The 11953-nt window shown below is 40.3% G+C and overlaps 1 protein-coding gene across 1 annotated transcript in view; it reads right to left on the bottom strand.

Moving 5' to 3' along the window:
• Nucleotides 1-790: 790 nt before the first annotated feature.
• KCNK3 (potassium two pore domain channel subfamily K member 3) overlaps nt 791-11953 on the bottom strand; it is a 115611-nt gene continuing 104448 nt past the window's right edge. The window contains exons 2-3 of the mRNA XM_032217128.1: nt 1125-1698; nt 791-1091 (exon numbers count right to left, since the gene is read on the bottom strand). Of these exons, the coding sequence (XP_032073019.1) occupies nt 791-1091; nt 1125-1698 (875 nt within the window). The remainder of the gene's footprint in view (nt 1092-1124; nt 1699-11953) is intronic.

Genomic DNA, 11953 nt, shown 5'->3' with positions numbered 1-11953 from the left:
TTGTGGATGGGATGCAATGAATAAGAAGCTGCTTTTGCTGGTATTTGGCCCAAACCATGTAGCAAAAGCTAATCAGGAACAGGTTCTTCATTCCTCTATAAGATTTCTAACTTCTCCTACCTAAAGGTTTTCCCCTTTAGGGATGGCCCTTCAATGGCAAGCAAGCAAGGAAACCCCTTCTTTCCCTTTGAAATGGATGGAATAAAATAAACAAGGGGTGGGAACCTGTACTTAACATCATTTCCTCTCCTTTCACCCCACTTTATTGGACTGGCCTGGGGGTGGGATGTAAGGTCGTTCCATCAGTCCTTGGCACAAATTAATTGTACGCTCCATCTGAGAGCCACCTCACCCTGTTCTACACACTTTTACAAGGGTGCAAAGCCTTATTTTTAAGTTTCACATTTTGTGTAGTTGCTGCAAAACACGTTTAAGATTTCCACCAGCAACAGGAGTGCTGAGCCTCCTTCTCAGGGGAGAAGAGACAACTTAGTGTTGCCAGACCTTTGGAAGGACAACTTGGATTTCTCCCTTCTTGATCATCAAAAGAACTTAACAGAATCCACTACTAGATCTTGATCAATTCAGTTTCCCTAGGAGATTGCCCCTCATAACCAACCCGCTGCTTGATCCATCAATTTATTGTGCACTCCCTAAGGAGCATGCTCTTCCTCCCTTCTTATGGTTAAATTATTTTTTATAAATTCTAAGTTGTATCTCCACCTGGGTTTTCATGCCCGCTTCTTTTTTTTCAGTAGTGAAGGAGAGTTTGTAAAAGGGCTCCTAGTCTTTACACAGAACTTCGCCGCTTCATAAGTCCTTGGAAGGCTGAGAGGCTATGAAGTCCTGTGGAAACAGAGCTGATGGCTGAACGCTGAGTGTTGCAGAAGCATCTGTTGGATGGAGTCTCTGGGTAATGCCCAGGGGAGGAGTGGCTCTGTTCCATGCAGGTATCAGAGGTGGAGAGGTCTCTGGGGATTATCATGGGGATAGAGTACTGCAGCTTCTCCCGACTCTTATACCAGAGGCAGGAGCACATGGACTGGAAGTGGAGAACTTCAGCATAAACATTTCGGAGTCCTCCTCTACCGCTGCTGCTTCCACCACCCCCTATGCCCCCTAACGCAGCAGCGGTCGAGGATGTAGTAGTGTCTGTAATATGTACACTGCTGGCCTGTCCATTACGGGTGAGTAGGGCCCGGTGTTCCGCATCCCGCTTTTCATCCTCAGCATTCATGGTCATGAACCGGAGCACCACCAAGTTGAGAAAGGCCCCAATGACTGTCAGCCCAGTTAAAATGTAGATAAAGCTGAAGGCCACATATTGGGGCTTGGTCTGGAGGGCATGTTCTTTCTGAAGGGCCACATAATCTCCAAAACCAATGGTGGTGAGGGTGATAAAGCAGTAGTAGTAGGCCTGGAAGAAGGTCCAATTCTCATAGTAGGAGAATGCGGCAGCCCCAATGCAAAGGGTGCTGATGCAGGAGAAGAATCCAATGGTGACCATATTGGCCATCGATACTTCTGGCCGTTTCATGCCAAGGCACTTCTTGATGCGGTGCAGGAGGTACCTCACAAAGGTGTTGATCCTCTCACCCAGACTCTGAAACATGACCAGGGTGAGTGGGATTCCCAGCAGCGCATAGAACATACAAAAGACTTTCCCACCATCAGTGCTAGGGGCTGCATGTCCATAGCCTGTGGAACAAAAAAAACAAAGCAAAGGCAACCTGGTCAGTAGCTCCTCATAGATTTCGAAAACCATTTTCATGGGAGAACAGAGGAAGAATTTTCATTCTGGCTTGATAGGTGATAGGTGTGCCACTTCCTCATTCAAATTGTTGATTGAAACAAGGGAGGAATCGCAGCTGGATGGGGTGCTGCTCTGGCCTGCAAACTCAGTGGTGTAGCAATTTGTACCAAAGTCCTCCTCTTCTGGTCCATGTGCGCCTGCTTTTGGTTCAAGAGCCAGGAGAAGCTACAATAATCCATCACCGCATTGCACCCACAACCCTCTATCCTCACAACCTCAGCACACAAAGCCACACCACCAAAGTTTGCAGGCTGAAGCTGCCTCCATTCAAAGCAAGGTGCACACACACACAAACACACACACACACACACACACACACACACTAGTGGTCGCTTCCTGGTGATATGCCCCGGTATGGGCGTACTGGTGGCTGCTGGGAGAACTGTACTGGAACAGTGCTTTGGAGGGCCCACCTGCCCACTCTTGTTCCTTACCTGTATTTAAGTCAACCAGGCCATTTATGCACATGCGTGCAGTGTACGGTGCCTGTACGACACTCCACCGAAGAGTTGGAGCATCGCAGGGTGGTGGGTGCGTATGTGTGCGCAGTGTGCGTGCTCTTGGTAGATGCCCGGCCCCATCGCGGTGTACCGGTTGCGATGAGATCCGGAACCCAACACTGACACACACACACTAAAGGGAAGGGTGGTGATAGTAAAAGGGTGGTACAGGGAAGAACAACGATTAAGGGATTTCAACTGAGTTAACCATACAAGGATCTGAGAGTTGATCAGAATGTGTATTGAAAGCATCATTGAGATGGCCAAGTAAGGAGAATGTAAAACTGGAGGAGGAGACTATCTATTATACTCTGTATAATTTATCAACTGAAGAGTTGATTAACCTCTTGATAGGGGTCTCCAACCTTGGCAACTTTAAGAATTGTGGATTTCAACTCCCAAAGTTCCTCAGCCAACTCTGGGAGTTTAAGTCCACAATTCTTAAAGTTGCCAAGGTTGGAGATCCCTGCTCATGAACACATTCAAAACCAAGTTGGACAACCTATGGCCCTGCAATGCGTTCAGTGCCTTTTTTTCATTCCTCAAAGGCCCCTTGAAATATGATTACCAAAATGTGACAACAGAATTTCAACCTTATGAGGAGGGAGGTTTCAACTTGGAAGTTAGAAAATAAGAATAAATGCAGTTATTATTCTTCACAGCTAGCGGATCAGCAAAAGAATAGCACTCACATGATCTTTACTATGTGGATGTCAACCAATGCTGAGAAATAGCTCACAATTATTTCCAAGAATAATTAACAAGAACAACCACCCCAAGAAATTGCCCAGAATTGCTGTGAGTTGGGTGACATATACATAAATACCACCATCCATCCATCCATCCATCATCATCATCATCATCATCATCATCATCATCATCATCATCATCATCATATCATCCAGACAAAATCTGTGGTTACAATAGATTAGTAGAATATGAATTAATACATTCTTGATCCAACCCAAATATAACCTGTTAGAGGTTCAAAACATTTCCCAAACACCTTGAAAATAGTTAATGTTTCCATTTATTTGACGAATACTAATTCAGACTTTTCTGGGCCAGTAGCTACCTGTTTTTTCGGGAAGGAGGGATCTTTATTTGTACAACATCATAGGAAGAAATTATTCCCTCTCTTTCCAAATCTGAAACTATATCCTTTTAGCATTAAAAAAAAATCACCCAAGTCATAAGATAATAAAAAAAATGTTCCGTTTACCATATCTGCATTAAACAACCTATATTTGATAAATATACAAACATCAGGCCAACAGGTCTTAATGTGATTGGATGGGGATTATAAGAACTTTAGCCCAACACATCAATTTCATTCATAGCAGAATTGGTAAGTAATTAGCATTTTATTAGATAGACCAATAATGGACAAATCCTTAAAGGTATAGAAGCTGTTTTTCAGCTTCTATTCCTATAAGGATGCTTAGGAATAACAGCCAATCTTGCCAGAATCCTACTATATTAGCAATGTTGTGATGGCAGTTATACAAAGCAGCATCTGGTTGAACAGAATGTAGTTTTCCTTGAGGACTGAGGACCAGAACTACTTTTATGAAATATGTCTGTTCTGAAGAAACCTAGTCAAAATTTGACAAAAAAATAGATGGGAGCTCCCAGATGTGTTGGAAATTGCTAAGGAACCTGGCAGTGAATTTTAGTCTACTAGTAAAACTACAGTAAAACTTTGATTTTATGGAAATTTCAGGTGCACTAGGGGGAAAAAATAAGTATGGACTTCACATAAACAGATAGGCTATTCTTTCTGAGACAGTCTGGACAATTAACATAATGCATGTCATTTGCCTCAGTTTAAAGTGTTTGCAGTTACATGATGATGCAAATTATGTAGGATATCAATTACATGATGATTCAAATTAAGTAGGATATTAATTATATAATGATGCAAAAAACATTAACGCAAGTAGCATCAATTATGGCAATTATCTAAATTTGGATTTAACAGACATTCAGCTTTAATGAAGGAAGATATCCCTTCCTTCACTAATCTAAAAAATGGAGGCACTGCTTTCTGTTTCCCCCAAGGCTGCCCTTGGATAATATAGAGCACTGTTTTTCAAACATGGAAACTTCCAGATGTTTGGACTTCAAATCCTCAAATTTCCCCAGATGCTGGCTGGAGAATTCTTGGAGTTGAAGTTGACACATCTTAAAGTTGGCATATTTGAAAAGCAAGTATATAGAGCAGGGGTATCAAACTCAAGGCCTGCAGGCCTAATGTGGCCCACAAGTTGCTTAGATCTGCCCTGGAAACAGCAAAGTACCAGCCCCTGATATAGAGGATTACCACACATGCAGCCTTTCCTTCCTCCCAGTTTGGTCCACCAAGGCTAAAGCTATTCTAGAGTAAAAGGATTCAAGAAAACATAAACTCTGGTGGTGTCAGCCTCTGTTTTTCGGCTGCCATTGAAATGGGGAGGCAGGGCATGGTATTTGGGTGAGGGAAATAATCTGTACAGGAGGACTGTTAATTGGGAGTTGTTCTCACCATCGTTTGCGCATGTGGAACGGAGGGGAGTTTCCCGCCAAGGCCAACTGTCCGGCATACCAACCTGATGATGATTTTTGAAGATGGCTCCCACGTGACAGCTGTGGAGATATTGGATTGGACTATGGACTGGGGTTACCAAGGGGAGGAGAATGGGTCATGTATGGATATCTAATGCTTTTGTGCGCTTTTGCTCAGGTCCAGCTTTGCTTAGCTTCTATTTACTTATACTCTTAATTCTGCAAAATGGAGTTGAGTGGTTTCTTTCTTGGTTATTAAATGAAGCAGCAATTGACAGGTGGATTCAAATGACTATTAAGGGGGTAACGAAGAATGAAAAAACATATCCCCAAGCCAAACTGCTTCTTTTTGGGTCAGGTCTGATTCTCACGGGAACCAGTTGCTGGTTAAGAGTGTAAGAAAAATTAATCTTTAAAATATGAGCAACATCCACTATAGAACTCTATTAAGCTCCTGCAATTTTTGTACTACAAAATGTCAACGCCTATTAGCAATGGTTTGGGAGAAGCAATATTTCAACAAATGAACAAAACCGTGGGTATTAATAAAAAGTTAATAGTGCAAATCAAAACAGTCATGACTTCTCTGCTTTCAGAAGCCAGAATCTGCGTTATCTGCAGCAGTTTCATAAAATATAAAAATATAATTAGATTTGAATTATACTGAATTTGCTTGTTTAATGGAACAAAGCCTTTGAAGTAGAGGCTAACAGCATCTGTTTATTTAAATACTTAGTGGGTTTTTTTTAATGAAGCATGTTGACTCATATTCTCTAGTTCCTCCTTTCTCTAGTGCAGAGAGCAGAAAACCAGGAACGATGGAGTGAATTTATGGAAGAAAGTATTTCCATTGCCTGAAATGGTTTATGTTTTGTCTTTGTTCTGATCCACATCACACCACACTACATAAGCAGATTGTAGGTCTTCTTTTCTGCATTATATGTGAAGGAAAGCCGCTTATTCAATTTTCTTATTTTTAAAAGATTGCTAATGTGCAAAATGAAGAGGACGCCAATGGGAGTTACCTTTCTGCAGAGTACTTTGTTCTTCAACATGCAAAAGTACTAAACGAAGTCAACAGGTGTAGATTTAAAATGTAACATACCAAGCATACCGAATGCAAGTTTTCTGAAGAAAGGAAATAAATATGAAAATAATTGAATTGGAATGCAACTGAATTCATAGATCACTACTGATCTCCTCATCCGTAGATATGAACGTGTGGACGTAGTGATTCTCTTCACTGTCCTCTTGGACAAATATATGGAATTCAGATGGAGATCAGAGTATTCAACTCCTTGTTTCTATAAATCTACTTATTCACATTCACAAATATGGGGTTTTTTTTGTTGCAAAACCTGCCTTCTGAAACACCTTGTTGCATCCCCTAGGATTAGATTGGTCTGGACCTTGCCAGCCTTTTATAAAGTATTGAAGAACTGGAAGTGCCCCAGAGTTTGGAGGCTGGGAAGTCAGATGGTCTGTTGAGAGGTTTTTGTTGATAGCGCTGTTGAGGTCTATCCTCAGTGCTCACTATAGCTTTTTACTCTTTCTTATTATTTTAAAATTGTTTTAATATGTTGTTGCCTACCCACGGTAGCATTTATGAGATGAGTGACCTTATAAATTGATTTAAATAATACCCTGTTTCCCTGAAAATAAGACCTCCCTGGATAATAAGCCCAATCAGGCTTTTGAACACATGCACTAAAATAAGTCCTCCCCAAAAATATTGTGACACAGCAGCAGCCATGAGGTGACCATGCTCGCCACCTCCTTCACCTCAAAAATAATAAGACCTCCCCAAAAATAAGGCCAACTGCTTATTTTGAGGGTCGATGGAAAATAAGACCCTGTCTTATTTTCAGGGAAACACAGTAAATTTATTAGCAAAATCTATTTTCTTTAATTAACCCTGCAGGTTATTCATGCTCAGACCCTGAATAAAACTACCACACATTCTTTGGAATAAGGGAAGTTTTCTGATACCAAATGATATTATGGGTCCACTTAACCCAGGATCTCTACTCTGGTCTACTCAAATGGAGGTTCTTCCAGGGATTGAATTTGGTTTCTTCTTCTTTGCAAGCAAGGCTTGTGTTCTGACACTTGCTGGTCCTCAGAAGTGATTTCTAGTACAGCAGTGCCCCACTAGGAGATTGTTTCTTGACCTTCTTCTACCTTCCTGATGGATGATTAGAAATATACTTAAAGATGAGACTCAGGATCCATGAAAATGAAAACTGGGAAGTAAAATCAGCTTTAAAACTGCTCTGCAATTACAGGGTGTAATTACAGATAGATTAAACTCTAAGAGGATAATATGACCTCAGACAGAAGGGAGAGAGAGAATGCACAAAGGGAACGATGTGGGTGTGTGCCAATACGCACTTGTGTGTGTTTGTGTGTGTGTGTGTGTAGTGGCAGCATCTGCAGAATAAATGTGTTTTTTTTCAACAAAAGTAAAAATTATCTGTGAGAAAAAGTAGTCCTTGCATATTATAACAGATTGAAGAAGGTTGCTCTCAATCATATCACACTCTTTTATTTGCTCTCCATTATGTTTACAGTTATTCTTACCATTAATGGGAAGGGCAACTGGAAGCTATGCAAGTTTGCACTTGTATATTTTCTTCAGTGGGAGAAAGTTTGTGAGTTTGATATTTGTGGAACTGATCAAGATTAACTTGTCTTGAAATTCCTTCAATTTTACATGAGCAAAAGCCATACTTTTTTTTTTGGTTTGTGTTGATCTTTACAAATCAGGAACTTTAAATTGCTACTTCAGTTTCTCTCAGCTAAAATGTTTAATCTTTGCAAGACATGCTCCAATATGTCCTAAGGAAATTTTACTTATACTGATTCTAGGAAAGCCACACAATAAAAAATTCCAGAGTATTGAAATTTTTAATGCCAAATTGAATTGGATGAACTATTAGCATATTTATTAAGTGGTACATCAACATTTCTCCATTAGTTTTTAAGACACCAAGATCTCTTTGATGTTTTTAATTGCAACAGACAGTTATCCCTCTAGAAACTGTTTAACAGCAACCAACCACTAAAGTTACTTAAACCAATCTCACAAAGTTCAGAGAACAGAAAGAATTTGGGGTGAATTCTAGTTGTCAAATAACACAGATTTTCTTTCACCCATATCACAATTTTGTTGGTCCAGGGCCAAGCTGAACAATCTTATGACCCATCTCAACCATGTAGAAGGGAGTGAGCATGCAAAACAATTCTCATCCATTCTGTTTCTGATATTACCTTGTACCACGTATGCTTAATTCTCACTAAATTCAAGTGGTTAATTGTCAGTTAATTCGCTGCAAGAATTATCAGGTGCTCTATGGAAGCAGTTGAACATGGCGTTATTGATTCCCCAATGAATGAGGCTGCTGGAGCAGTGACATTCTGCTGGATAGAAGAGCAGGTCATCAAAAGAGAATGGAAAGTTTAATTGTGCCATCAACTCGTTTCTTGCAAGAATTCAAATAAAACCATCTTTAGATTTGGCTGGCGGGGCCTCTCTTTGAATACATCCAGGAGTGTCTAAGCAGATATTACTACCTCTTTTGGTATTGCTGTCAAACCATTGAGATATTTTTTTCCCTAATGGTTTGCTACAATCTGCTTTCTGGTCATCTAAGATCAGTGCTTGCATTGTGGGATGATAGAGAACAGCAGATGTTAAATTTCTTCTGGTATTTGAAAAGCATTATCACATCTTTTGTCATCTTTTCTCAAAACTAAATGAACCCAGTTCCTTCAGTTTCTCCTTGGAAGACTCAAAATACCAGTCCCCTGATCATCCTAGGGAAGAAAATCATGAGCACCTGTCTATCCTAGATGAGTTCAAATCACTAGGACTGGATGGATTACACCCCAAGGTTCTGAAGGAATTGGCAGATGAGATCTCAGAACCACTGAACTACATCTTTCAAAGATCCTGGAGCACCAAGAAACTGCCAGAGGACTGGAAAAGAGCTGATGTAGTTCCCATCTTCAAAAAAGGAAAAATAGATTCAGAAAATCACAGACCTAACAGCCTGACCTCAATTCAAGGGAAGATTCTGGAAAAGATAATCAAGCAACGAATCAGCGAACACCTAGAAGCAAACAAAGTAATAACCAAAAGCCAAAATGGGCTTGTCAAAAACAGATCATGCCAGACTAATCTTATTGCATTTTTTGACAAACTGACAAAATTAGTGGAGCAGAGGAATGCTGTTGATATAATTTACTTGGACTTTAGTAAGGCATTTGATAAAGTAGATCATAACCCACCACTAGATAAAATTCTTGGTTGCTCTTCTCTGAATCTATTCTAGCTTTTGTTTTGTTTTTTCAAATCCTCTTTAAAATAAAGCATCCAGAACTGGCCAGATTATACCAGCAGCAGTCTGACCAATGCAGAACTATTCCTTCCAGTGACAGTGAAACTATACTACAAGTATTCCTTGATTTATGACTATAATTGAGCTCAGAATTCCAGACAGATCCCAGTCATCGTGTGACCAATCCATTTTTACAATTTTTTTTTTGCAACAGTTGTTCAAACCATAGTTGTAAACTGAACCCATTGTCTGCAATAGACAATTTTGCTGGAAACTGGAAACAAACACCTAAAAAAATCAAACTTTATAAATCACAGGTACATGAGTGTGGGATCCTGCAAATGGCCATAAATACAGACCAGTTGCCAAGCACCCAAAATGAAATAATGTGACTCTAGGGGGGTTCCCAGCCTTCAGAACTTTGAATACAAATCATAAGTACCTTTTTTCCCAGTACCTTTCTATCATAATTTTAAACAGTGGTCGTAAGTTGAGGACTTCCTGCATTAAATGATTGTGCTATATACAAGCACACACCTGGTACAATTGCACCACTTTTCTGAACAGAGTGAATTAAATAATAAATTACAGGTAGTCCTTGACTTATGACCACAAATGAGACAAACATTTCTATTGCTAAGTGAAACATTTGTTAAATGAATTTTGTCCCGTCTTACGACCTTTCTTGTCACAGTTGTTAAGTGAATCACTGCAATTGTTAGTTTAGTAACTTGGTTGTTCAGTAAATCTGGTTTCCTCATGGACTTTGCTAGTGAGTAGGTCCCAAAATGAGATCACATGACCCTGGGACACTGCAACCATCATAAATGTGAACCAATTGTCAAGTATCTGAATTTTGATCACGTGACTACAGAAATACGCCAATGTTGTAAGTGTGAAAAACAGTCCTAAGTCCCTTTTTCAGCACTGTTGTAACTTCCAACAGTCACTAACTGACCTGCTGTAAGTCTATGACTACCTGTATATTGATTTTACATACATTTATAAATAAACCCAGGAAGCTTCCATATATTGAGTCAAATCACTGGCTCAGTGGTCTGTTTCTATTTATTTTGCCTGATAGCAATAGCATTTAGATTTATATACTGCTTTACAGTGCTTGTACAGCCCCCTCTAAGCGGTTTACAGAGTCAGCATATTGCCCCCAACAATCTGGGTCCTCATTTTACCCACCTTGGAAAGATGGAAGGCTGAGTCAAACCTTGAGCCTGGTGAGATTCAATCTGCCAAATTGCAGGTAGCCGGCAGTCAGCAGAAGTAGCCTGCAGTACTGCATTCTAACCACTGCACCACCGTGGCTCTCAATCAAAAGTTTCTTGTATAGGCTATGCAATTAGCAGAATAACAGAGTTGGAAGGAACCTTGAAGTTCTTGTAGTCCAACCCCCTGCTCAAGCAGGATACTATACTATTCTGGACAAATGGCTGTCCAGTCTCTTCTAAAAAACCTCCAGTGTTGGAGCACCTAAAACTTCTGGAGGCAAGCGGTTCCACTTGTTTATACTAAAATACTGCTCTCTAACCACTGCACCACTATGGGTAGCATTTCTTTAGGGTCCAAGTGATCAAAGGATCTTATTAGATCTAGGCCAAATTATTTATTGGGGTCTTTGGAGATATCCAAAGTATATTCCATGACTCAATTCTTCTCAGTGGATCCAGGATGGTTCCTATTAAAAGGGGAGAAGAGAGAAAAAAGAATCCCTTTCTTTTAAAAAAAACAAAACAAAGGTTGGTACGATTTAAAGGGCAGTGAAGCTACAACATAACAGCATGTTGCTTTTTGTCAGTCCTATAAAATATCCTGGGGAGCAACATTGTTCCCCAAGTCCACTACAAGAAAAGTATCTGCTCCCAAGAATTCCACAAAGAAGGGAAGAGTATCTTCAGTTTAGCACTAAATCTGTCTCATCTCTATTGCCTGAATTTATTTTTTGTGTGCCTTCACGCAATAATTTTAATCCACCTATTGCATGAGTCCATTTTCCAGGTTTACACAAATTCTTGGAAACATCAATTAATCAAGCAGGCGTGTTAGCCCAGCATATGCAAATACAGCTTGCTAGGTCAGTAACTGACATGTTGAAGATTATGGTATGCGTACAACTTTTATCTGAAGGTGTAAAAAACTGGATGAGTTTGATGGGGCCATACGGTGATGAGGAGAGCAATACGACACCTGTGGCATACAGAGCACTTCATGGAATACTATGATCAGAAAACAGAAAGGTTTCTACCTTTGCAAACAAATTTCTCCTGATGAGAAAACCAATAGAAACAAAAGGATAAGGCAAATGCTGTTTTAACTATCCGTAGAGTTTCAGGGCAGCAGTGACTCGGCAGTTCAAGATGCTGAACTTGTCAGTTAGAGACCAAAGCTCCACGCAACAGCGTGAGCTCCTGTTCTTTGCCCCAGCTCAAAACCATACAAATGCACACAAATAAATAGGTACCACTTTGGTGGGAAAGTAACACCATTCCATGCACCTTTGATGTATAGTCATGCTGGCCAAATGACCACATAAATTGTCTTCGGAAAATGCTGACTCCCTTGGACTAGAAAGAAAGATGAGCACCAGGCCCTAGAATCAGGCATGACTGACAAGGAAACTTTGACCTTTTAGAGTTTCCTACCAGTTGCAATCAGATGGAGGAAGGTAGAAAAGTAGTTTGCAACATAAACTCTGAATTTACAACAGAGGATGACAATCTGGCGCCGTTGTGGCTGGAATTTGG

This window comes from Thamnophis elegans, chromosome 4 (assembly GCF_009769535.1).
Source record: "Thamnophis elegans isolate rThaEle1 chromosome 4, rThaEle1.pri, whole genome shotgun sequence".
NCBI classification, from domain to species: domain Eukaryota; kingdom Metazoa; phylum Chordata; class Lepidosauria; order Squamata; family Colubridae; genus Thamnophis; species Thamnophis elegans.
The sequence above is the reverse complement of the archived record's forward strand: the minus strand, read 5'-3'. Positions and strand labels throughout refer to the sequence as shown.